The sequence below is a fragment of the Rhopalosiphum padi genome, chromosome 2 (assembly GCF_020882245.1).
Source record: "Rhopalosiphum padi isolate XX-2018 chromosome 2, ASM2088224v1, whole genome shotgun sequence".
Taxonomy (NCBI): domain Eukaryota; kingdom Metazoa; phylum Arthropoda; class Insecta; order Hemiptera; family Aphididae; genus Rhopalosiphum; species Rhopalosiphum padi.
In genome coordinates, this window is record NC_083598.1 from 45,525,756 (window position 1) to 45,550,507 (window position 24,752).

At 32.6% G+C, this 24,752-nt stretch overlaps 2 protein-coding genes across 8 annotated transcripts in view; both read left to right on the forward strand.

Annotated features, from left to right (window-relative positions):
- Positions 1–20,346, forward strand: part of LOC132922631 (broad-complex core protein isoforms 1/2/3/4/5-like) — a 77,742-nt gene extending 57,396 nt beyond the window's left edge. For 6 of the 7 annotated variants that reach the window (XM_060986244.1, XM_060986246.1, XM_060986247.1 and 3 more), the window contains 3 exons: positions 2,622–3,249; positions 5,454–5,513; positions 9,555–10,921. In XM_060986244.1, the coding sequence (XP_060842227.1) occupies positions 2,622–3,249; positions 5,454–5,513; positions 9,555–10,066 (1,200 nt within the window). In that variant the 3' untranslated portion in view covers positions 10,067–10,921. Of the gene's footprint in view, positions 1–2,621; positions 3,250–5,453; positions 5,514–9,554; positions 10,922–16,744; positions 17,021–20,207 lie in introns of those variants that run through there. The other variant, XM_060986248.1, reaches the window with a different exon arrangement.
- LOC132918972 (zinc finger protein 358-like) lies at positions 19,627–24,451 on the forward strand. Its single transcript, XM_060980327.1, has 2 exons — positions 19,627–19,642; positions 20,208–24,451. The coding sequence occupies exons 1-2, from the start codon at positions 19,627–19,629 to the stop codon at positions 20,684–20,686; spliced, it is 495 nt and encodes a 164-aa protein (XP_060836310.1). The 3' UTR covers positions 20,687–24,451.
- The last annotated feature ends 301 nt before the right edge of the window (positions 24,452–24,752 follow it).

Consider the following 24,752-nt stretch of genomic DNA (forward strand, 5'->3'; position numbering starts at 1 on the left):
GATCTGCTGGAGTGGCTGGGCTTCCTGAATACGCATAAATAATACGCGAGGGCGGAATATTATCATAATAAATATTCGTGTTATACGATCTTTATAATGTTTTTAAATGACTTTCGACCAGCATAAGCGAAAAGTGCCGCGACGTGATTGTATTTGTAATCGTTTGCCCGTTTGCGTACGACAACAACGGTACAACCATTAAAAGACAAATATTAAATCGCGAAAAAAAAATCGAGCAATAAAAATAAACATCGTGAATAAAACACGTTACGGGTCGTTGTGGCGGTCGTGACTGCGTTCCGCAAAAAAAAAAAAAATCATAAATGCACACGTGTTGATGTATGAAAAGAGACTATCTTCGCGTAAACCGAACGAAACGGTTAACAAAAGCGGTGGTGCGCGCCGGAGGAGAATATGGTAAAAAATAAACGTGTAAAAGGGAAAAAAAAATATCGAGAGAGAATATTTTCCGGCCAGCGAAACGTTCAAAAGTCTGTAGCGTTCGTGTAAACAGTTTATAGTACCCGCCGTTTTCTTTTGTTATATTGCGACTCTTTAGAGAAATCTTAGTAAACAAAAACAAACTTCTCATAATTATTATTTTCTTTCATCGTTTTCCGTTGTTTAGGTGGTACCTACCAATAACCGGATAAAACGAAAAACAAGACATACGCTGTTAACAGTATTTCTCGTTTATTACGTCGTAGTTGTCGTGTCTATTTATTTAATTTATTTTACGCCCCCTAAACCGTGAATGATCGATTCGGTAGACGGTAATAAAATATTTGTTAGACAATGTCCCAAAGTTTGTTATACATACAAACATTATTTCTATTGTGCCGTTTAAGACGCAAGACTGGCCGGCTTTCGACTTTCGTTTATGAACGACTTTTAATTCGTCATTTTAATATATATTAATACCATTTACTATATAAATATACGTATATAGGTGGCCTATTTCATTTCGTATTTCAATATTGACGAACTGTACAAATTTGTTACGAACATTGCGCGCGAGGTGTTGTTTCAGCATTGCAGGTTAAGTAAATTACCGGAGTTTTCCGGACGCGGAAATGGCGCCAGAGTAAATAAAAACAAACGCGTATTATATCTAAATATCTTTTTTAACTTTATTGCGCATAAGCCGGGCGCAAGAGCCAAACACAAAATAGAGCTTATATTATTATTCGTACACAATTGTGTGAAAAAATAATACCGTGTTTCTTTTTTACGTAGTCCTAATTTATGATTAGATAATATAATTCTATAATTGTTTATTCTATATGATAGGTACAATAAAATGGTTATAATATTAAAATTACTGATAAACTATACTATATGTTTCCCGTCAATAGAATGTCACATAATACAAATCCCTCATAAATACGTATACTACTGATGGTTATATAATATAAATATTTTTTAAATCCACCTCCCCCTCCTCTTAAACAAGACGAGTAGTTTTGCTACTGACCCACGTACGTCCGTAAATCGCACTTCCGACAAAAACCTATTTGCGACAATTATTTTAATATTAGGTGTACTTTTTAAATATAGTATTATTTACTGATCAAAACAGTCGCGAATTACATTAAAATAGTAACAGCGTGGCAGTGTGAATCATGGGCGCACGCTTTAAAATATTGGCGAAAGTCAAAACATATTACATATCTTACAATAGAGACATAGACATCAGAGGGGACTGAATCCCCCATAAACAGTCACTATATAGTATATAAGTATACCGTATACATTAAAAAAGTAGTAAGTAATAATGTTATGTGAAATTTTAAATACCCGTTATTTATTCTCGAAAAAAAAGTATTAAAAATACAAATTGTGAAGCCTTCTCTGCGGTATAACGCGTTTATTATAATATAGTATTTTTATATTCATTTTAAACGCGCGTTAGGCGTTAAGTATATAGTCTACTAATAAAACTGCAGTGCGGTTGACTTAATATTTATAATATTAATACGTTGCGTGGATAATAATGTGGTACCTATGGAGAAAATTACCGTCGACCGCACGCACGTATCAACAAGGAATGAGTGGTAGCAATAATATAGTAGATATAATATTATACCTATTTTTAAACGCGTTCAATACAACATTTATTGATTCATGCAGAGTTAGATATAGAACCCTCAATACGACTATTCTAATATTCAATGTTACCTAACGTTAAGAGTACGCTAAAAGATAGAATTAGCGTCCACAAACTTGAAATTACCCGGTCCATAGTTGTTTTTATGTATACCATTCTTACTTTTTCAAGCGAATTTCGAGGTCCACCCTCACGCTTTTTACGATACTACGTTCCCCCCTTTGCAGCAGTTTCACTCCATATACCACCAATTACACCTGTAACAATCCTATCCTCCGTATAATGCTTCTTGATAACAATTACATCCCTTTATACCTTAATGGAAATATTTTTGTTTTTCATATTTACCTAAGTTAAGCTCTACTTTTTTATTGTTTTGTTTATTAAATATACATATAATTCTTTTAATTCTTCAGACTCAGCCTATTTTGTTGTAATAGACAATATAATAATAAATAATAATGATATAATATATAAATAGGTAATAAATCATTTTGTATTAATTTTATCGCAGGAAAACTCTCCGATACCGTTGAAACGCAACAAGACTTCGTCAAACCCGTCTTCAGGTGGCGGTGGAGGCATGGACCTGTCCGAGAGGACATCTCAACACAGTCCCAGCTCGGCAGGAAGTCGGCCCAACTGCAACGACGACGACGACGCGGGCGAACGTTCGGACGGCGGCGGTGGACCCGTCGTCGGGAGCAACGGCCACAGCAACGGACACCAATCGCACAACCACCATCTGCACCAACACAACCAGCACCACGACGAACCTCCGATGGACTATTCGCGGACGCACCAACAACACCAGCAGCAACAGCCGGCGGCTAACGCCCTGCAACACCTGCAGGACACGGCACAGAACCTGATGATATCCCGTCGGTCGCCCGCCGAAGTCAAAACCGAGCCGATGGACACCGCGACCGCGACCGCCGTCAACAGTAACAGCGCGTACGCGGACGACAGCAACGACTCGGCGCCCGACTTCACGGGCGTCAACCCGGCCATCGGCATGTCCGAACCAGACGACACGTCATACCAGAGCCACCACTCGTACCTGGACAGCAAGTTTTTCGCGGCCGCTGGTGCCTCGTTCAACTTCAGCATGGCCGCCGCCATGGCCGCCGACTCATTAGCTGGTAAGTACGACTTATGTATACGATTGTTAATACGCTGTACATCGTGACTCGGGCGCGCCATTTCGGTTTTTTAGTCATCGCCGGTGCTCAAAACATATATGTTTGTTAACCGTTTTTAAATAATTATCGGGTGACCATATACATTTAAACGACCTGCAGGAACACGATTTATAGACTTTATGTTTTTTTATCGACTTTTCCACGGCGGGAATTTGTCAGGAATTTGTCATATAGAAATAATCTTATTCTGATCATTTTTTCTTTACATAATATCGAATAGGTATATTACAGTTTTTAATTTTCTCTTGGTAGCCGGTCATTGTTTAATATCAACGGTAATTGGTCATCAGCTAAAATATATTAGAAAAGTAATATATTGTGACTCAATATACTCGATAAAAAACATATCGCTCTTTTGAGATAATTTTGCGGGCCTATGAAAGCGTTCTATAAAAAAACACAGTTGAGAAATGCCCCCCCCCCCTTCATAAATAACGATCCTTATTAATACCGTTTGTTTTTATCATTATTGGCCTGCCAGACATTTCTATCTCCCTCTATCTCTCTATTATTAGACCGCTGTTAATTTCTGTGCAAAATGTCGTGACGCCAGACGTCCGTATGCTATTTTTATACCTCACTGAACACACGAGCTGCCGCCGAGACCGGTTTCCTGAAATTCCGTAGGTGAAAATTTCCCCGTCTACAATGAGATGACGTGTACTTACAGCAGTGTAGTACATAATAATATAATATATTAATATAGGTGCATTAGTAGGAGGTGGTATTCGCCGCCACCGAATACAAAATTTATCCTATTTAACTTTTCTAGTGACGCGCGTGTGCGTATTAGACGAGTTACACCTATATTTTCATACATTCGTGTGGGCCACGGCGTGGTCAATCTTATGTAGTGCGGACGGCTGAAGTCAGTAATATATATGTATGTGTGTATAATGTTTATAAAATATTGTATAGGTAGGTTAAGTGTCTATAACCTACGATTGGGCCATAAATACGTTTTTATTTTATTTTTATTTTTAAGAACCGGATTCGTATAATACTTAGTCGGATTACGCGTATACGGATTGTGGGTATGGGTATGGTTATACACTATACCTATACTATATGTCTATACCCGCGAGCGCACCTATATTTATTATGTATAATGTATATACATAACATTTGCGAATAATATCATACTATTATAACAATATAATATGTCGTGGCTGTGACCAACTCTCATGTATTATGCTAAATGTACCTTCTATCGTATCGAGTATAAGACGCAGCCAGATAAGTCACCTAAAAGTCGTTATAATCATATATAGATACACAATACTGTGAGAGGAAGTAGGTATAGCGAACATCGATACAGTAAAATAATAATTATTATTCGTACATCACGCAGTATGGTCGACAATCGTTACTACGCAGTCATTTGATATTTCACACAATCGATCGATGGCGTGTCTTCTTACACTGTATATGCATGCATAATATTATAAAATTATTATCGTACGTCATCAGCTCCTTTCGCCCCAAAAATCATGCACTGCACACCGAAATGTATCATTGTATAACCATCGTCGTTTTAACGATATCCTGGTGTACTACATATATTCAAGATTCAAGGAAGAAATTGAAGTGTGTTTCTACGTATCGGTTCAATGTCGATCGTTCAAGTAGTCACATAATATGTGCGATATACTAGCGAAACGTATCGAATTCATTTTTTTGAAAATCTTTAATATTTCACTAAACTACGGTACATTTGATCAGTCGGCGACCATGATTGAGTAACAATTAGTAGTCCCAGACGTCAGACTACGTATACCTACCTATAATATTATATTATATTGTTATAAACATCGATGACGCCCGCCCCACTCACCGGTTTATTGAGGGAATTCTATCTCCTTGTTAAACTGATACGGATGACTTGCACTACTATGAAAAAATACATAATATACCTATTCCCCCACGCAAAATCAAAGTTCCTTCTCTTCGGACCCGAAACGATCGTTTAAAAAGGCGGTGATATCATGTTGTATAATTAATAGCTAGGTAGGCAGCTAAATTCAAAATAAAAATGCATCATATTTACATTAATTGCCGATGTCCTTAATTATTGCGCGATTATTTTTGTTTTAAATTTGTTTAACGTGATACTAACGTACCTGTTTCGTTTCTGTTTATCACAGGTCTCAACAATCACAACCATACCAACGTGATGGAGGCTCTAGGAGGCTCCAGTTCTCAAGGTAAGAATAATAATATATATATTTATGTATAATGTATGTACAATATACATTTACTATAGATTCGCTCTATTGTACTTACTGTATTGGCTCGTTTTATTAATAATTTTATGCACTACATCCGTCGACTTATAAATGGCCTTTTAAAAATTCTTAATACGAAGTTTCACGGTCGATTATATTTTATTCTACGAATATAATTTACGCATGTATACGCGTATTTTAGGTAGGCTACGATTATCGAGTTATGATAAGTTTATGTTGAGTGCATATTTTTATTTTCAGTATAACGCTTGTCTGCTTCTCATCATCACTCTCTCACCCCCCGTGAAATTATATGCGTTCAATTATACGTAACGAAAAAAGGCACACTACTCCGCTATAACATATAATTTATCTTATTTTAAAATACTCCGTTTCCTCTGATTCTCGCTAATTACTTCAAGTGTGTGATACAGAAAAAATTTAGGTATATTATGTGTGACACTAATAATGATATAATATAAATACTATTGAAAAATACTACGGTGTATTTTTGGGCGAAACGGCTGTAACGTATTGTCAAATTGTTGTTCGAACTGAGTATTAGAACGATGCATCGATTTTAAGGCACTTCAATTATTACTTTTATTTTTATTATTATTACTATAAGCCATGATTAAAGATAGATTCTATCTTTAATCATGCTATAAGCGCACACATCAGAATAAGAAACGGCGAAGATGTTTTAAAACGTGACATATTGTACATATTACATACTCTATATTGTCGTACATATATACTCGCTTATATATATATATATGTATACAAATTATATAAGTTCGATCCCATCGGCTTTTGTAACTTTTCTAGACAAACTGAACGGATAGTACTTATTCCTTTATTATCACCGGATTTTATATAGTATATTATACGACCCTCTTCATTAAACTCACCGTATTCATCCTAGTCGTATCCCAATCGTTTGTATAATAATATTATATAATGTACTATAATATACACGTAATACACGTTTGTTTACCTGTAATATAATTTGGGAGGAATTGATAAAAATATTTATCGTGGGTTAACGAGATATCGTTTTTTACTGACATCTCATTAAAACTAATCGTCCAATAAATATCTATTAAATTTATAATATTTACATAATACTTTGGATACTAAATGCCAGAACATTTATCAACTTTAAAGTAGTGTACGGCTACTGCACTGTATACCTATATAGGTATATGGTACTGCCAGACACAATTATTCGTCGAAACATGACGGGCTTAAGCGAACGGACGTAAAAAAGATTGTTGACGGATGTTTTAATATAAATCAGCATTATTTCTACTTAATACACGAATTCATTCACCACGAAAATGTTTCTCAAATCCACTTCTATAGTAGTTTTATGACGAATCGATGTACCTATTTTATATAATGTCAACTCGAGAAAAACTTTTAACTTTGAGCGTAATTTTCCTGTGCCCCGCATGCGAATATCGTTGTGACAATAATAATTACTACATCGCATAAGTTTGACAATCATATTTCAATACGTGTACATAGTTTCTTACAAATATAATCATCGATCATTTTATACATCATTTTTTAATTTTAAAATGGCAAAATTAATTCGTTTTTATTAAGTGAACAGTTGTTTTTCTTTTGAAATTTGCAACAAACACACGTACGGGTTTACCTATGGGTGCGCTTTGCTCGTTAAAATGTTTTAATTATAGTTTCTAAAATTTCTTTTTATACATAATGATCGACGACGATGGCGGCGACATTATTCAAGTATATAGTTACATTCAAAATAATGCTCGTGCCGTGAAGTTAAGTTTAATTTTTAAAACGTCATCGTGTGTTGTGCCATGTGAAAATTGGAAACCTGTTTGCGAGTCTAAGTATAATATTCATTTTTACACTTTGATCGAAATTAAAAAAAAAAGTGGAAAGGTGAGCTCGGCTTAATGTACAAGTATATTTATATATATATATATTATGTACTATACATGGTAGACTTGTTAGCCAAACTATATAGTGGCAATTCCGGTATTTATTTTTGTCTATTTCGAACTCATATGTTGCTGGCCAACTACACACACTTCCTAACAACTGTTGTTGGCGGGGCACACGCGCATATTAAAAAAAAGATCGTTGACCTAACGACTCTTGAAATATCAACGGAAATTTACAAAAAAATAAAAATTTCCTTAATCCCGCCACACGTCTACATAACTTACCGTTGTGTGATTAACGTTCGGCGAATCTTCTCGCGTACAATAAATTATTCACTTTTAGTGCGTTCAGTTAATTTCTCGTACTTATGTACTGCTGCGATGATATTTCAGATAAAATGTTGACAACGAGGACATCTGTTTAATAATATTATGTACACTATGCGTATTCACTTGATTCTCTTATGTCTTTAAACGAGATTTGTTATTTACATTTTAATTGTTTTATTTAAGAAAAAGACGTGCGTGCGCGATATATATATATATATATATAATGATATTGTTACCTATATATGGCTATATATACTGTTTTAGATCGATACATATAGAAAACAGCAATAATAATCGGTTAAGTGTCTTAATTTAATTTTTTTAGTGTGTCAGATATATAGATTAGCCTCTGATCCGTCGTCATATATTTATATATATATTTTTTATACCAGCAGCTGATGTAATAATAATTATAATACTATATTTACTACTGTGATCTGTTAAAAACTTAAACTTATATTTGTTGTTGTTTTTTTTTATTCAAAGTATATTAATGTATACCTACCTACGTTAAAGAGAAAACAACCCTATCTTTATCCCTTACTCACGCTCACTATCTCCCCTTTCTATTTCTCACTCTTCCTTTATTTTCTCTCTCCATCTTTACCACTCTATCAAACTGTTTATCTCTCTTTTTCGGAACAATAAAACGAAGCGAATAACGAAAGAAAATTATATGTACACTTCATACGACAATGGCGAAATACTTGGTTTTTTACAAAATAAATTTTTTTAACGTTTTTTTTTATCTATATACCTAAATACTAAATAACATATAATAATATAATCTATGATATTATAATACTATTACAAATCATTTTATAATTATCAATATTTATCTCTTATATAATATTTATAATACATAAATGCATGTATTTATGTAACACGTATATACACTCACATATATTATATATATATATATAAATATAATATACATACCTTAAAAATAGACGCGATATATAATAAATAAATATATATGGGTTCTTTAGCGAAGAACACTCATTGTTTTAAAAACTATTAACATTTTTGAATCTATTCATTTACTCAATTTTTGGTAGTTATACAAAATAAGATTTTTGGAGAAAAAAATTATATATTTTAATGTTTTTTTTTAAGTTTATTCATTTTTTCAATATGATGACATACATTTTTTTTTTCGTATTCCGAAAGCATTTTGGAGTAGAAGTATAAAAATTGAATTTTATACGAGTATTTTATAATTTTATGATGAGTATTATTTAAAGTTTAGATGAGCGGAGACGAGTAGTACAAGAGTGCTCTGCAAAATGTTGTACACCGTTTCGCTCATCTAATTTTTAAATTCTTATAGCTAATTAACTATTCGTTCGAAATTTGCTTGCATAAATATGTATTGAAACGCTCCAAATGATGTTTTGCTTCGAATTACGAAATAAAAAACGTATACGCGTTGTCGTTTGAAAAAGTATAAACTTTAAAAAAAATGTTACCGATAAAAATTATAATTTTTTAAAAAAAATATTGTTGTGTTGTCATGTACCTCCTAAACGACCTGAAATCATGTAAACAAAACTATTAACGTTTTTGAAATAATGAGTGTTCCTCCGGTAAAAGAATCACACCCGGTATACATATATATATATATATATATATAATATATATATATACAGTACTTACCCAGCTACCTATATGGCATAGGTATATAGTAAATACATAATATAATATAATATATAAATGGAGAAAAAAAATACAAAAGGAGTGACCGGCTGTTATTATTGTGCTGCAGACTGGTCAGAGGCTGGTGGCGGAGGAGTCAGCGGCGGGGGCGCGGAGACGCTGTCCTGTTTCGTATGCGGCAAGCGCCTGAGCACCAGGTTGACGTTGAAGCGGCACATCGAACAGCAGCACAACCAGCCTCTGCACTCGGCCGTCTGCAACGTGTGCAACAAAGTGTTCCGCACGCTCAACAGTCTCAACAACCACAAGAGCATTTATCACCGGAAGCCAAAAGCGTACAAATCGGCGGGCGGGGGCGGTAATGCGGGGGCGGCGGCGGCGGCGGCGGTAGCGGCTTCGACGGTGGCCACGACCGCCCCGACGACGACGACGACTACTTCCGCGGCGGCGGTCACGTCGTCGTCCGCGTCGCCCGATGGTAACGGTGGCGCGTCCGGATGCACTAATGCCGCCGCCGCCTCCGCCGATGCCGCCGCTTCGTCCGTGAAAAACTTACCGCCGCTGACCATGTGGTACAACAATAACATAAACAACAACAACAACAACAACAACAACAACTGACACAAGTTGCAGCGGAGCGCCTGAATGGGCTCCGACGTCGTTTACGTCGTCCGAACGACGAGACGGCGGAAGAAGAAGAGAACGACGCCGACGACGGCCGGACAGAGGGATGACGGTCGGATATAGTGACGACGACAGTATTTACAAACGACGTGAACGAGAATGAACGATAATTATAACGATATATCACGATTTATGACGCCCCGTGTAGCCGACGACTGTAAAGTGCAATAAGAATATTTTATGTGTTATTATTATAATATAACGTTTATATATTAACAAGTAGAAATCGTTTCGATTTTAATATTGTAAGTTTTGTAGGTTTCGTGTTTTGTATTCAATTTTTTTTTTCGTTTTCCGACGTGACTGTGAAAAAATTTTATCATAAAAAGATACCCATCGACGAATTATATCGGAAACATTATTTGTCTGTTTTTTTTTCTCGTGTTTGTTTAGGTATTATTATTATTATTATTATTATTATATTAATATTATTATTATTTTATTAAACGAACGGTGGTTCGCCATATAGGATTAGTGTTGTATGCATATAGGTGTATAATATTATATAATATTGTGTAGATACATTGAGTATATATTTTTTCTTTACGACGTTAGACTGTGTTCGTACAAGGTTTAGTGAAACGAATGAAAAATAAAAATAATACGATCGTATTTTAATATATAAATTTATATATATATATATATAATATAGTATTATACGCGCACGCATTATTATATTATATTATCGTTTATTTTAGAATGTATAATATAATACGATATAAATACGAATGTGTATCATTTGCTGTAAATTAAACAATGATAACAATTAAAAGAAAAAAATCTAAGTTATAATACCGGCATTTCAATGACATTAAATAATTAACATATACCTATAGGTAACAATGTTGTTACCCACCTACTTAGCTTTCCCGGTGGCGGTAAATTGGTCGTTATATCTTTTCGGTTTATATAGGTGCCTATTATTTATTCAATATTCACGTAATATTGTAGCCTTGAAGTAGGCCTTTGACAGTTTGTAACGGCCAGACTGGACGGTTACTTGCGATTTGTATAGGTTACACAACGCGTTTATAGTGTTTATAGGTAGGCCGGCACCTCCCGATCGCCTTACACCGTAATAAACGGAATGTTCAATAAGTTTAGAAACGGTCGTTAGACTAATTGGGACTGATAAATGATAATATAATATTATGTGATTAATGAGGTTATTAAATATTTTACATTATAAATGTGCACAGTAATGTGATCCGTTATTGTTTCATGTGTGTATTCAAATATGCATATACAGTAATTAAGAGTTTCCAAAGTTATCGAACACCTAGTGTAAAGCTCTAATATACTTTTCGCGCTACGAATTTGTCATGTGTTAACATACCGGCCGTGGACGACGACGATCTATATTGATTTTCCGTTCCGTCGAATATGTAAACGATATATTATTATTGTATCGGACGATTTGGACGAGTTGAGTCGATCGGATGAGTTATTGCGGATTTGGTATATTATTAGGTATCTCTAGGCACTGCGACACGAGTGAGAGACGGATATTGACGAAAAAAAAAGAATGAACTAAATATCGACTGTACCTAAACCTATAGATTTATTTTCTGTCGACTCGAGACTGTGACACGATGATATATTATTATTATATCCTAGTAATGATGTGGTGGACGTACACCGAAGTAATGAAAAATATAAAAACTCACCAAAAGTCCGATGTTGTTGTTATTATTATTTTTCTTTTTTTTTCTTTTCGTCCGCGGTTGTTTTTATGTCCGTTTGGACATTATTAAAAGCTGGCGAGTTTCTATGACATATATCTAATACTTTTATATATATATATTTAATAATTTAATATTGTGTTTATCTTATAGGTTTGGTAAAAGAAAAAAAAATACCCTATTAAATTTGGATTACACTGCTATGCGATGTTTGTTTATATATGGTTTGTGCGATGGGGTGCCTAACTAAAAATAAACACAGGTATCTAACGTACATTACGGGAAGTAGAGTTGGCGATGGCTTTGTTGTCAGCCGCCAACGCTACCCCCGCCACTCTCGCGCGACCGCCGCCCATCACCCCCGCAACATCGCCCAACGAGGGTAAACAAAGCCGTTCGCTGTTTTCTTTTTAACGTTATATATATATATATATATAATAAGCGCGTCGACTATATTATTATATCGGCAAACGCGCGGTATACACACACACACACACATATATATTATATAGGTACCTATAACGCAAACGTAAACATATCGTACGTATACGAAAGATGCATGTATATTGTTATAATATAATTTAATTTTCCCCGGAGGGGGGGAAGGGGTGACTCTGCCGTCGAAAGTCGATTCTCGAGTGTATAATGAATAAAAAAAAAAAAACCGCGTCATCCGCGTTTGATATCTGTTTCGATTGAATTTCTCCGTCTCCGGGCGGGTAAAAATGTAAAACTATATTTATGTAGGTACGTATAATATACTGCAGAGTACGCGGGCGGATACATAAGCTATACATTATATTCTGCAGAAAACTGCACACGTCTGAAGTCGGCTTGTTCTGCACTCGTGAACATTGAGCTAATTAATTGGAACGTCGCGTATAATCACTCTCTTGTTCGGGATGTAATGCGAATATTTTGGTGCATTTTTTTTTTATAGCGTACACTATTATATTATGAATAGTAGCGTCCTTTTTAACACGATATTTATTACATAATATTGTCCTTTTATATTAAATTTAAAAAAAAAAAAGCTGTACTTAAATAATATATATTTGCTCTTCGTCGTTAGCTAGGATTACCGACTTTACAATTATTAACACACTACAAATAAATATGCGATTACGACGAATAATATCCCTGTCGGAATTATCACTCGGTTTTGCGTCTTTCGTAATGATTTATGTAAGCGTTGTGAGGTCTTTCATCATAGCAGCTCATCTATAATACTGATATAATTTTTTCTACAACGACGATACAATGATATCATATTATTCTTAATCTTTACGCGCTGATGAAGTTGTATTTATCGCGTATCACATTATATTTGCTATTATTTCCGGGGTGATTATCGACTTATCTCATCCTAGACCTAATTCTGTATGTAATGATGTGAAAACCCTGACCGATTTTCGAAATCCCATACTGTGGACGATATTATATATTCAACACATTTGATTTATCCAAATCGAATAACTAGAAAGAAAAAATACTAGATTTTTATATACACAATATTTTATATAAGTATATATATTATACTGTTTGAACATCATTACTGTAATGATGACGATAATAATATTGTAATTGGTGTCTTCCTCATCCCCCACCTGCTCCAAAACGAATGCATATTAAATATATTTGGCGCACGAAAACGTTTTGAATTATTAATAAGGAATTATAACGTGGCACCAATCACCGATGCGTACAATTACTATATCACTAAATTGCCATAATACCTACGTATACGTACGCCGATTTTGGTTTCGGCTATATATTTTGTTTAATTAAGTCTCAGAAACTATGGCCATTGGCTGTGGGATCTTTGTTACAATAGTTGGGGGTATGGAGCAGTAGGTTTTTGGAACACCTATATGTGGGACATGGTTTCGTCGCTAAAAAAACCCGAATGGTCACTCGTCCGAGAAATAGTAACGATGGGCGGTGCTTGACCACAGCATCATCGTTCAGTGACTGTGTCTAAATATCACGCCACACCATGCCCACTAGGTAAATTTATGACGTAGTTAAAGGTTTCGCGATCGTCGATTGCTACCTGTCGCGGTGTATGCATCGCCAAAATTGAAGAATTTACATTTTACCACACAACACATTGCGTATGTTTATATGTTACGGTGGATAAAGAAAATTGGTAAATAACGTTATTTTCAAAATAATGATTCAATCGTATAGGTAAATGTTATTGTTGTAAAACAAATAATCTATTTAGTCAATAAGTTTAGACAGTATAGTATATTAGTCCTAGAGGACCAGAGTGACCACTGACCAATATTAGGGACTAATTTAAAATCATCTAAACAAGTTATTATAATTAATGATTTCAATAATTTTTATAATATATTTTATATTATATTATTATAAAATAAATCTCCACTCGAAAAATGAACAATTATGAATTTTTTATACAATAATTTATACTAAGACATGAAAAAAAGCAATAAATATTCTTTAAGCCACAAAATATGCAAAATAATTTTTTTTTCTAAAGCTTTGCTATTAACTCCCGCTGAGTTGCAGAAATCCAATAAATATATTATATGAAAACTTGGAACTTAAAAATCCACTTTCCAAATTTATGCATACCTATATCGTCTTATTTTTACTTCAACCAGTTCATACGTCGCTTTAAGTTAAATTGTATTGTATTAATGTACTTTTTTTACTCCTTCTCCCTGTAGTAGCCACCGTTATGCATAACGATAAGACATGCAATACCATTTGTACACGTACTGTACACGTAAATAAACCGTATGATGTTATAATAATGCGTACTTGTGTGTCGGAAAACGCAGTATTTACCAATACGTTTCTGTATGTAAAAAAAAAAAAAATAGTAAGCAATTATTATTTTTGGGTTTAAATTTTTTTTTTCAAATACGAGTTTTAACCGGTTTCGAGTTAGGTCGTCGGATTGCTAAACTATCGTTTCGACTACCAGTAATTGTTAAACTAGAAAATTGTATGGATAGGTATTATACCTGTATGTTTTTTTTTATAATTAGTGTGTGCACCTATAACCTTCTAATGGCTAATCATACTTTTTAATCGCATATTTTCGCTCAGTTTTTAACGTACACTTACACAACGACGCCAACGGCATTTGACGTAGAAATAACTGTTGTAAAAATCGAATCGACGAAGTCGGTTTGTTGACTAAATAAATAGTAGTCTTCGCACTGTATTCCCTGTATTCCGTCCGTTTCACCGAAACGTTTAGCGAAATTAAAAAAGCTATAATTCGTTGTGATGCTAACTTCGAGTAAACAACAACTACAGAATAAAAAAAAATAAAAAAAAACATCAAATCGTTGAACCACAAATATGCACTGCTATTAACAAATTAGACGATTTTTTGTGCGACGCCTTACCGAAATTAAAAAACAGAAAAACAAGTACAGCCGTGCACAGTGGTTCACTCAAAAACTGTAAAGTTTTCGTCTTTTTGTTGAAATTTTTTAAATATGCAGCATTGTGTTCACGTACCATATATATATATATATATATATGACGATCTATGCGTAAACGTGTTTATATTTGTATGGTATAACCTAACTAAACGAGCGCCAGTTGTAACACATTTTTTTGTTACTTGTAATGAAGAAAAAACGTTTGTGAAAAATAACAGATTTCTATACTAAGAAATATTAAGAAAAAATAAAACATATAGTATTAAGAACTCTAAATAAAATTAATACCAAATAATTGAAGCTCGTCTCACATACTTTGGGTTGGAAAATGTCCATGAAATTATAAATGTCAAACTATTTAGTTCATATATAGAATATACCTACATATTATTTATGTATCCAAGATGATAAAACAAGATTTATTTGATACTCTGTTACTTATCTTAGTGTATAGCCGTATAAAAGTCTATACTGAAAATTAAATAGTTTCCAAGTTTTAATTCATAAAATAGTTATATTAATGTGGGTATATAATAGTCAACATAATAAACAGTACAGTTTGACCATATTACAGCAATTGCCAATTATATAATATATTAACAAAACATATATTCGTAAATAATAATATAAATACGCGTATTTCTTACCTTTTCATTAAATGAACATTTTTAAGCTAACATTTTGAATCTAGATATATACTATTAATTAAGATCGAATCTGTAAGTGTCAATTAGAGATAAAATGTTGGATATTGTAAATTTATCGAACAATCTACGTTTAATCATTTTCGTGCTACCCCTAAATTTCAAAATTAAAAACTATTCGAGCTCGTGAGAATTTGCTTTTTATAACACCTCCAAACAGTTCAAACACCTTCCTATATAAAATTGTGTCACTGTTGCTGAGACATGTTTTTGAAAATATGTGTACCAGTGTCGTATATAGCAATTATTTTCACTACGGCCCAATTTACCACCAGAATGGCTGCAGCATCTACAACTGGAACATTTTTTAGGTGGCCTGGTGGTTTTAATTATGATATGAATAATACAAATAGAGGGATTTTAATTTATAAATACATATTTATTATTACGTTATACATATAGTAAATTAAGCAAAATGCATAATACAATGTTTTGATTGAATCTTAAATTTCACTATGGACTCAAGCCTAGCCCCCCTCTAAGTACGCCACTGATGTGTACTATTATATAGTAATTGATGATAAACTCGACGTATAATCATCGGTTCCATTTATATTGACAAAAAAAAAATCAAAACTACACACAGACGCACAGTCGATGTACGGTTTAGGTATAGGTAATGTAGATGTGACGTAGTGATAGGCCAGTGACAGTGATACGGCTATTTTATTATATTTTATAGCAAAAATGAAATTGTTTGATAGATAGATTTCCGTTTACTTATGATAATTATTTTTATGGTACGATACGCAGGAACGTGGATTTTCATTTTTTTTATTAATATATTTTTTCTTGTGTGCGCAGGACTGAAAAAAGTGTTCCCATGTCTTGCCTGCGGCAAAGTGTTGTGCTCGAAAGCGAGTCTGAAGAGGCACGTGGCCGACAAGCACGCGTCCAGACAGGAGGAGTACCGGTGCGCCATATGCGAACGGGTGTACTGTTCGCGCAACTCACTGATGACGCATATCTACACATACCACAAGACGCGGCCCACGATGCTGTTGCCGCCACCACCGCATCATGCGCCTCCGCCACCCTCCACCCACTCCGACGTCAAGTTCTAGTATTCGATATTCAAAGGTAAGTAAATAATCCACGTTGAGTGTCCGGTGCATAGTGTGCCGCCACCTGAAATCGACATCACAAACGTCAATTCCTCTACGGGGGGTAGTGGTGGGTATGGATTGATCCGAGATTAGGCGTATTCAAGATTGCCAAAAAATTGACACTATATAAATACAGAGTTATAGGTTTACTATTTTTATAAATAAGTCTATACTCTATATTATATACTATATTAATTATATGACACATAAAAAATATAACGCATGGAAACCTTACCAAATACAACCACCATCATCACTCAATTTTTTTCTAAAACTTCCTGACCGTTTTCAAACGCGAATGAGCCTAAAAAATAAACCAATAAATTTAATAATAATAAAAATATATTTTTAAAAATGTCCTTTAAAATCTTAATTTTAAGAAAATCGTCCTACATGGGTCCTACATAAAAAATTATAAAGAAATATAAAAAACAAACGCACTTATATAGCAGGTACTCGTATAACTGAAATGCCCAAAAATCCAATGTAATATAATTGTAATATCATACAAAACAGATTTAAAATGTTGCCTACAATGTGCACAACTATAAAAGAAAAACATACATGTAAAAGTTATAGATACATCATATTATCCTTTATGGTATTATTCCATACAAACGTTCACAATTTCGAGTACTCACTTCCGATATAATACATGTGTATACATGTATAGAGCTGAATGGTGCGTGTGACAACGGTCAATTCCGAGCGAAACGCGCGATTAAGATCGGCCGTTTAGTTTTTTTTATCGCGAGTACAAACATAATATACGATCGCATGCATGTCGTGGGCAATAAATAAATCGTTTCGTCTGCGTTACATACGATTGACACAGCCGGTAAAAAGACCAAATTCTGTTCTGTCGACTGCCAATAAAGTATATATTAATACCTATAGTAAAATGTTTATTTGTTTTCGTTATGCCGTAAAGTTTCGCGTTTTAACACAAATCGACAGAACCAATTTCCGAGAGTATAATGCACGGAATACATAATATAAACGTGTAACGTGTATAGATGTTAAATTGTCAAATTGTATAGATACAAAACTTTAACTTAATATCTTTGCTTACCATTATCCTTGTCGGCACCTTGGTAGGTATATATAATATAATATATTGACTTTTTATAACGGTCATTCGGCCAGAACCGGGATAGAATATATTATAATCCATCCACAATACGTGGTGGTTGATTTTTAATGGTTTGCATTTTTTCCATCGTATGTCCCCCCCACAAATCCCAATAAGACCGGTCAAACGTTAAATTTATACCCAATTTCGGAGAGAATAATAAATATAATCACGATTCCGATAATTTCAGACACAGTTTTTCGGGAATAAGTACGTAATTTTACCTACACCCAATATTTCATAAAAACTATTTAATATATTTTTTGCGTTTTGACAACACTTAGAATTTATTTTATTTTTAATCCACTAACACTATATAGTTTAATATTTAATTGTGGCTCATAAATTATAATTTTTAATTAATAATAATGATATTATTATGACAACAAAATATGTACAGCTTATACTTATCCCTAGAACAAACAACGCCATAATTATGTGATATTGTACATCAGCCTTCACTACTAAAAAATGTGCAGTAGACAACTAATTGTTAACTTTATTGTGTAAGAATAATTGTTCGATCGACAATGTATTCATTCAGGAGTCACGCATTTAACAGTTCTCGATCTATAGAAAAAAATATTATTAATTTAATACATCCGTTAAATTCGAATGCGTTAAAAAAATTATACTAATTAAATTAACTGAACAATAAACGGTTAAATGCGACGATTAAATGTCGATCTGAAAACGTTTCATTAAGCGCTGAAATTGTAATAATAGTTGCATTTCAAAGAAATTAAATTAATTCAACCATTTGTACCTTTATAGTTTTATAATTTCTAATCAGTATAGTATATGCACTATATTATGGCGAGTCCAGCGTTACAGCCGGATACGAGTACACCTAACGACATTTAATGAATTAAAGATGAACCACTCAATGGTTTTTTTGTCCATTACATTTCAAAAAAAATGAACAGTTGTCAAGTTGTGTGTATGCTTATTATAATGATATAAATTCTCAAAATTTCTTAAAAACTTTTTCAACAAATTTGTACGCACAATGTATACTTAATGCACGTTATTTTAGTTTGGTTCGTGATCTAGGCGTTGCGTGTAATAAATTGTGAAACATTGTAATTTGTAATCTATTAGTCAACAATAAACCCACACAATAATCGATCAGCAATCTACTCGAAATTCCTAAACAATTAGGACCTTTAAAATACTTTCAACTCGGCATAAATGATTTGCATGCATAGATAATTTACAGCGTATAATAGCAGTTTAGACCATAAATTATAGTGGATGAATTAAAGGATACAATAAAATATGTAAAAAATAGTTTTTATCCTCTTACCGAAGACTGTCCATGCGTACGTTTTATTCTAAAACTTTTATAATATTTACTGTATATAAAATAATCGCCATAAATTATTATTTTTAATATATACAATTTACATATCAAAAGGAATTAATCAAGTCCCGAAGGGGTGGTGGAGATGGGTCACGGATTGCGTTTGTCCCCCATCGTCCTCCCTCAAAACCGTCATTGATATACAGGATGACACACCGCGTATGTCCTCTCACACCGCCCGCTCACTAATTACGAGTATATTTATATAATTTTATAATACTATAATAATACTCCTCGCTGCCGCCTCCCGCCTAAACTTTAAGACTTGCATAACTATTTGAATACTCAATGATGGAATTTAATAATTCAACTTTAAAAATATTTACATAAATTAGTTCTATAAATAGGGTATCTCCGTTTCGAGGTTTTTATTTTTTTTTAATTAACGCGAAAACAAAAATTTTAATTTTTAATTTCCATTTTAGATATTAATCAAAAACAAAAAAATAAAAATAATGAAAACAATAAATTGCGCGCGTCTCCTTCGACTACACGCCGAGGACGATATAATAATAATAATAATAATAATAAATAGATCACCCCCGACCAATGATGATGTCGGTGTACACATTATATACTTTAATATATTATTATAAAATAATGTCATTATATTATATGGGATAATATTTTAGGAATTTTTTTTTTTTTTTTGTTCTCCTCTGACAGGGTATCAGATACTACCACCGCCAGCCAACGGCGGCATCAACGAGCCACAAGACTGTCCGCACTGCCGACGGACGTTCAGCTGCTACTACTCGCTGAAGAGACACTTCCAGGACAAGCACGAGCGGTCCGACACGCTGTACGTGTGCGAGTTCTGCCGGCGGCGGTACCGGACCAAAAACAGCTTGACCACGCACAAGAGCCTACAACACAGGGGTTCGGCGGTGGCGCTAAAACGTCTGATGAAAACCTTCGCCGCGGCAACCTCGTCCGCCGCCGCTATCGCAACGCCGCCGCCGCCGCCGTCATCGTCTTCGTCGTCCGAGTCTCCACTCCCGAAACTACGGTCACGGTCACCACCGCTGGTCGTCTGCAACGGTTACCGGTCGTCATCGCCGTCGTCATCATCTGCTCCGTCTCCGTCACCACCACCATCACCTGCAACACCAACACCGCCGCCGCCTACCGCAAACACGGTATAGGCTAATAACATGATATTAATATTATTTAAGCCGGTCAACCGTTTATATTACGTTGTAGTGGTGGTGGTGGCCGCCGTCGTCGTCGTAGTGTTATGCAGCCGGTGCAGTACTATAATAATATGCGTATGTTACGTGACGGGCGTACAGTATACAATATTTTATATAATATTATTAAGTATATATATAATATTACAATAGCCTAGCGTATATATTATATATATACATACATACATATTATATAAAACTATATCATTATCATTATAATCAAAACACCTTTGTTGTTGTTGTTGTTGTTGTTGTTGCTGTTTTTGTTGTGTCGGTGCTGCCGCCGTCGCACCGGAAACGACCGGAAGCGCACACGACGAAAACACGTGGCGTTCGTCCACCGCTCGGTTCCGGTGCACCAGGGTCTTGTGTGTCATCTGAGTAGTAGTGTCATCGTCATAGTAGGTAGCACTAGGAGCAGTAGTAGAATAAATTAGTGGTATAGTTATTTGTGTTATTTATAATAACTGCAGTAGCCGCGTTGAGCGTGTGGGTGGTTTGAACTTTTCGGTTTTATTTAAAAACTATTTTTTTTTTTATGTAAGTATATAATTTTTCTGACCCGTGGAGGAAAACATGGTTTTTTCCCACAACTATTTTCCCGCCAAATTATGGCATATTTAATATATAAATTAATTGTATTGGTATAATAATTCTTGGTAAAACGAAAAAAAAAAAACAAAAAAACGTTATCTTATATATTTACTTTTTGCGTACTTGCAATTTGACTGACATGATTGATCTACATAATTTTTTTTTTATTATTATTATTTTAAATTTAATGAATCTATATAATTATACTTATAAGGACATATCATTATAAAATCAACAAATATTATTATTATTATTATTATCATTATTTTCATGTGCTCTCGTAATGAGTTATTTCTTTCTCGTGTACGAGGAAGAAGGAGAAACATGCGCATAGTCCGACAGTAAAACAAAAAATAATACATAAACGATTTCCCTCACTGTGTATACAAACACCAACGACACACATAGTTTGATGAATGTTTGTTTATTATTATTTATACAAATATCGATGGTATACTAGTCTTCGTTTTTTTGGATATGTTTTTTTTTTTTTTTATTATTAGTGTTGGGTGGGTATAAAATACTTCTTTGAGGCAAAACTATCAACAAAAAAATAATAATAATAACAAAAATAAATATACTTGAACAACCAACAACAACTGACTATCATTTTATTATTCGATGTACACAAAAAACCGTATAGGTGTCTCTTTTGAAATATTTTATTATTATATTATCATTATACATGTGATCGGTTATATATTATTAACATAAACGATATATATATTATATATTATATATTATAATAACGAAGGGCCTTAACTTACTATTTAGGAACCTGACATATACGTATATATATATATATATGTATTATTTAATTCGCATTATTATTACTCTATATATTTACACACACATTTTCTACTGTTATTACTACGTAATAGTTTTCGTTCGTTTTTCCTTTTTTTTTACAGTTGATGATATTCGTTGTTACACACTACATATAATATATATATAATAGGCTCTAACAAATAATATATAATATATACAGACTGACTGCAGAAACATTGGGTATTATATTTCATTATTTAGTTGTAAAAAAAAAAACAATAATAATAAAACACTCATTCTGTTTAAATATTATATTATCAATTATATATTTGCATTGTTAATCCGTTGAAATAATTATTATTATTATTATTATTATACTATATTAAATACAAACTCAAAATAATAGTACATTTCACACAATAACCGCTGCCATATGTGATCAGTTTTTCTTTTATTATTTTTTTTTTTATTTTATATATATTATTATTATATTATATAATATGATATGCAAATATTATTTTTATTTTATCAATGTACATTCCGATACCATTAACATGTTATTTATTTTGTACAATTAAATACCCCTGTAAATATATTATATTATTAAGTTATTTGAAAGAAAATTGAAAACAGAAAAGAAAAAAATGAAAATACTGTGTTTGTCCATTATCTATTTGTTACGGAGACACTTGTTAGTTCAATGGTAACTTTCACGGCATTTTAAAGCACAAAGTTTTTTTTTTCATTATTTAAAGTTTATTTTATTGATCTATGTTTTATTTTATTATTATTATTTTTTTTAACCTTGTATTACCGTCATTATATAGTTATTAATAACAATTTATGATTACATAAACTTAGTACAAGTTCAGTGTAAAAGGGTAGATATTGTGCCAATTTACGAAGATATTTTTTTTTCTAAATGTTAAGCGTATATAAAACGATTTTCGAATAATGTAATATATAGTTTTGACTTTTGTCTGTATAATGATTATGATTATTAGCATTTTATAATGCGATCAAATATTCTTATGTTTTGTAGATATGGTTAAGATTTATTATTACAGTATTATATACATGCATAAATATTATATATGTGTATAATGTAAGTATGTATTCGTATATGATGTATAAGGACATAGCGCACACACGATTTATATATTGAATTTTAGTGGCATTTTTTTCGTTTGGCCTGAACAAAGCCCGCGAGATTTACGTGTGAAATAGTAAATAAGAATCGAAATTCAGTACAAAATAACTAGAAATTTTCAAAAAATAGTTGAACTTGTTGCTCAATAATGTTTAGAGACGGTGTTTAACAGCAGTTTTCAACGAATCTGTAGTCTCACAAAACTTATATAGTTTTTTTTTCCAGATTAATTTTTGTTTCACTTATTGGTTTTCTTTATTTTTTTACATATTATATATATACAACAATTTATTACAATAGATTTTAATTTACAGAGTAAATGGGCATTAGACAATTGACATCCGTTTTCATCGACAGTATAATATTTAATATCTGTTCTGTTTTTCATCATCTATACGGCAGACACAAATATTATTATTATAATATTACATGATTACCATTATTATTATTATTATTATTATTATTATTATTATTATTACAACAATCTTAACCTCTTTACCTAGTATCAATTTTTTATCAGGGTGAATACTTAAAAAGAAAAATATAGAACATAATATTATGTATAAAACAACGATTTTATTTTATTGTGCTACACAGTACCAATTATTAATTTTTAAACAATATTAATAATTATAATATAATAATAATAATAATCATTATTATTATTATTATTATTATGCAATATACGAGTATATATATATATAAACCACAACGCCAGACAAAGTGTTAAATATTATTATTGTATCGATATGATTTTATAAATTACCATAAACCATAAAAATATATTAATATATTTAAGCGCAACACTTTTCGTCAATGTTTTCATTCCCTCCCCCCCTTTCTATAACTTGTTAAAAAAAAATTACTGGTTTTCGACCACAAAAATATTTTTACCGGATTGGTTATGGTTTACCTGCTATAGCTAAATTGTATATTACCTAAGTAGTTATTTTGGTGTATCATCAGATAATTATTCACTGTTATGTTAATTTCTTACACACACACACACACGTCCGTACACAAGCAAAACATAGATTTTACTTACCGAATAACGTTTAATAAGAATATATTGAAGCTTTTTATAGTACCTTATATAACATAAATAAACATTTTATTTTTATTTGTCAATAAAAAAAAAAATCCGAATAGTTATTATATCATAATTGGGGTATTTATATTATACACAATAGAAATAATTACAATCATAATTTTTATGTGAATCATCTGTAACATGTACCTTTTTTTTTAAAAACATTGTTTTTTCTTCAACAAATATTAATCCATCTACCTCAATAGCAATTGATTCTGCAATAATTAACGGTTTCGTTAAGTTACAAATTATTTATTAAAAATGATTAATAATAATAATTTAAAAATTATAATATTGTGTTATTATTATACATAAACATTGTAGCTATTACATATATAATATAATGTATATTATATTTATATATATGACAAAATTGTAAAATTAATTAAGACAAAATATAATAATATTTAATTGCTATT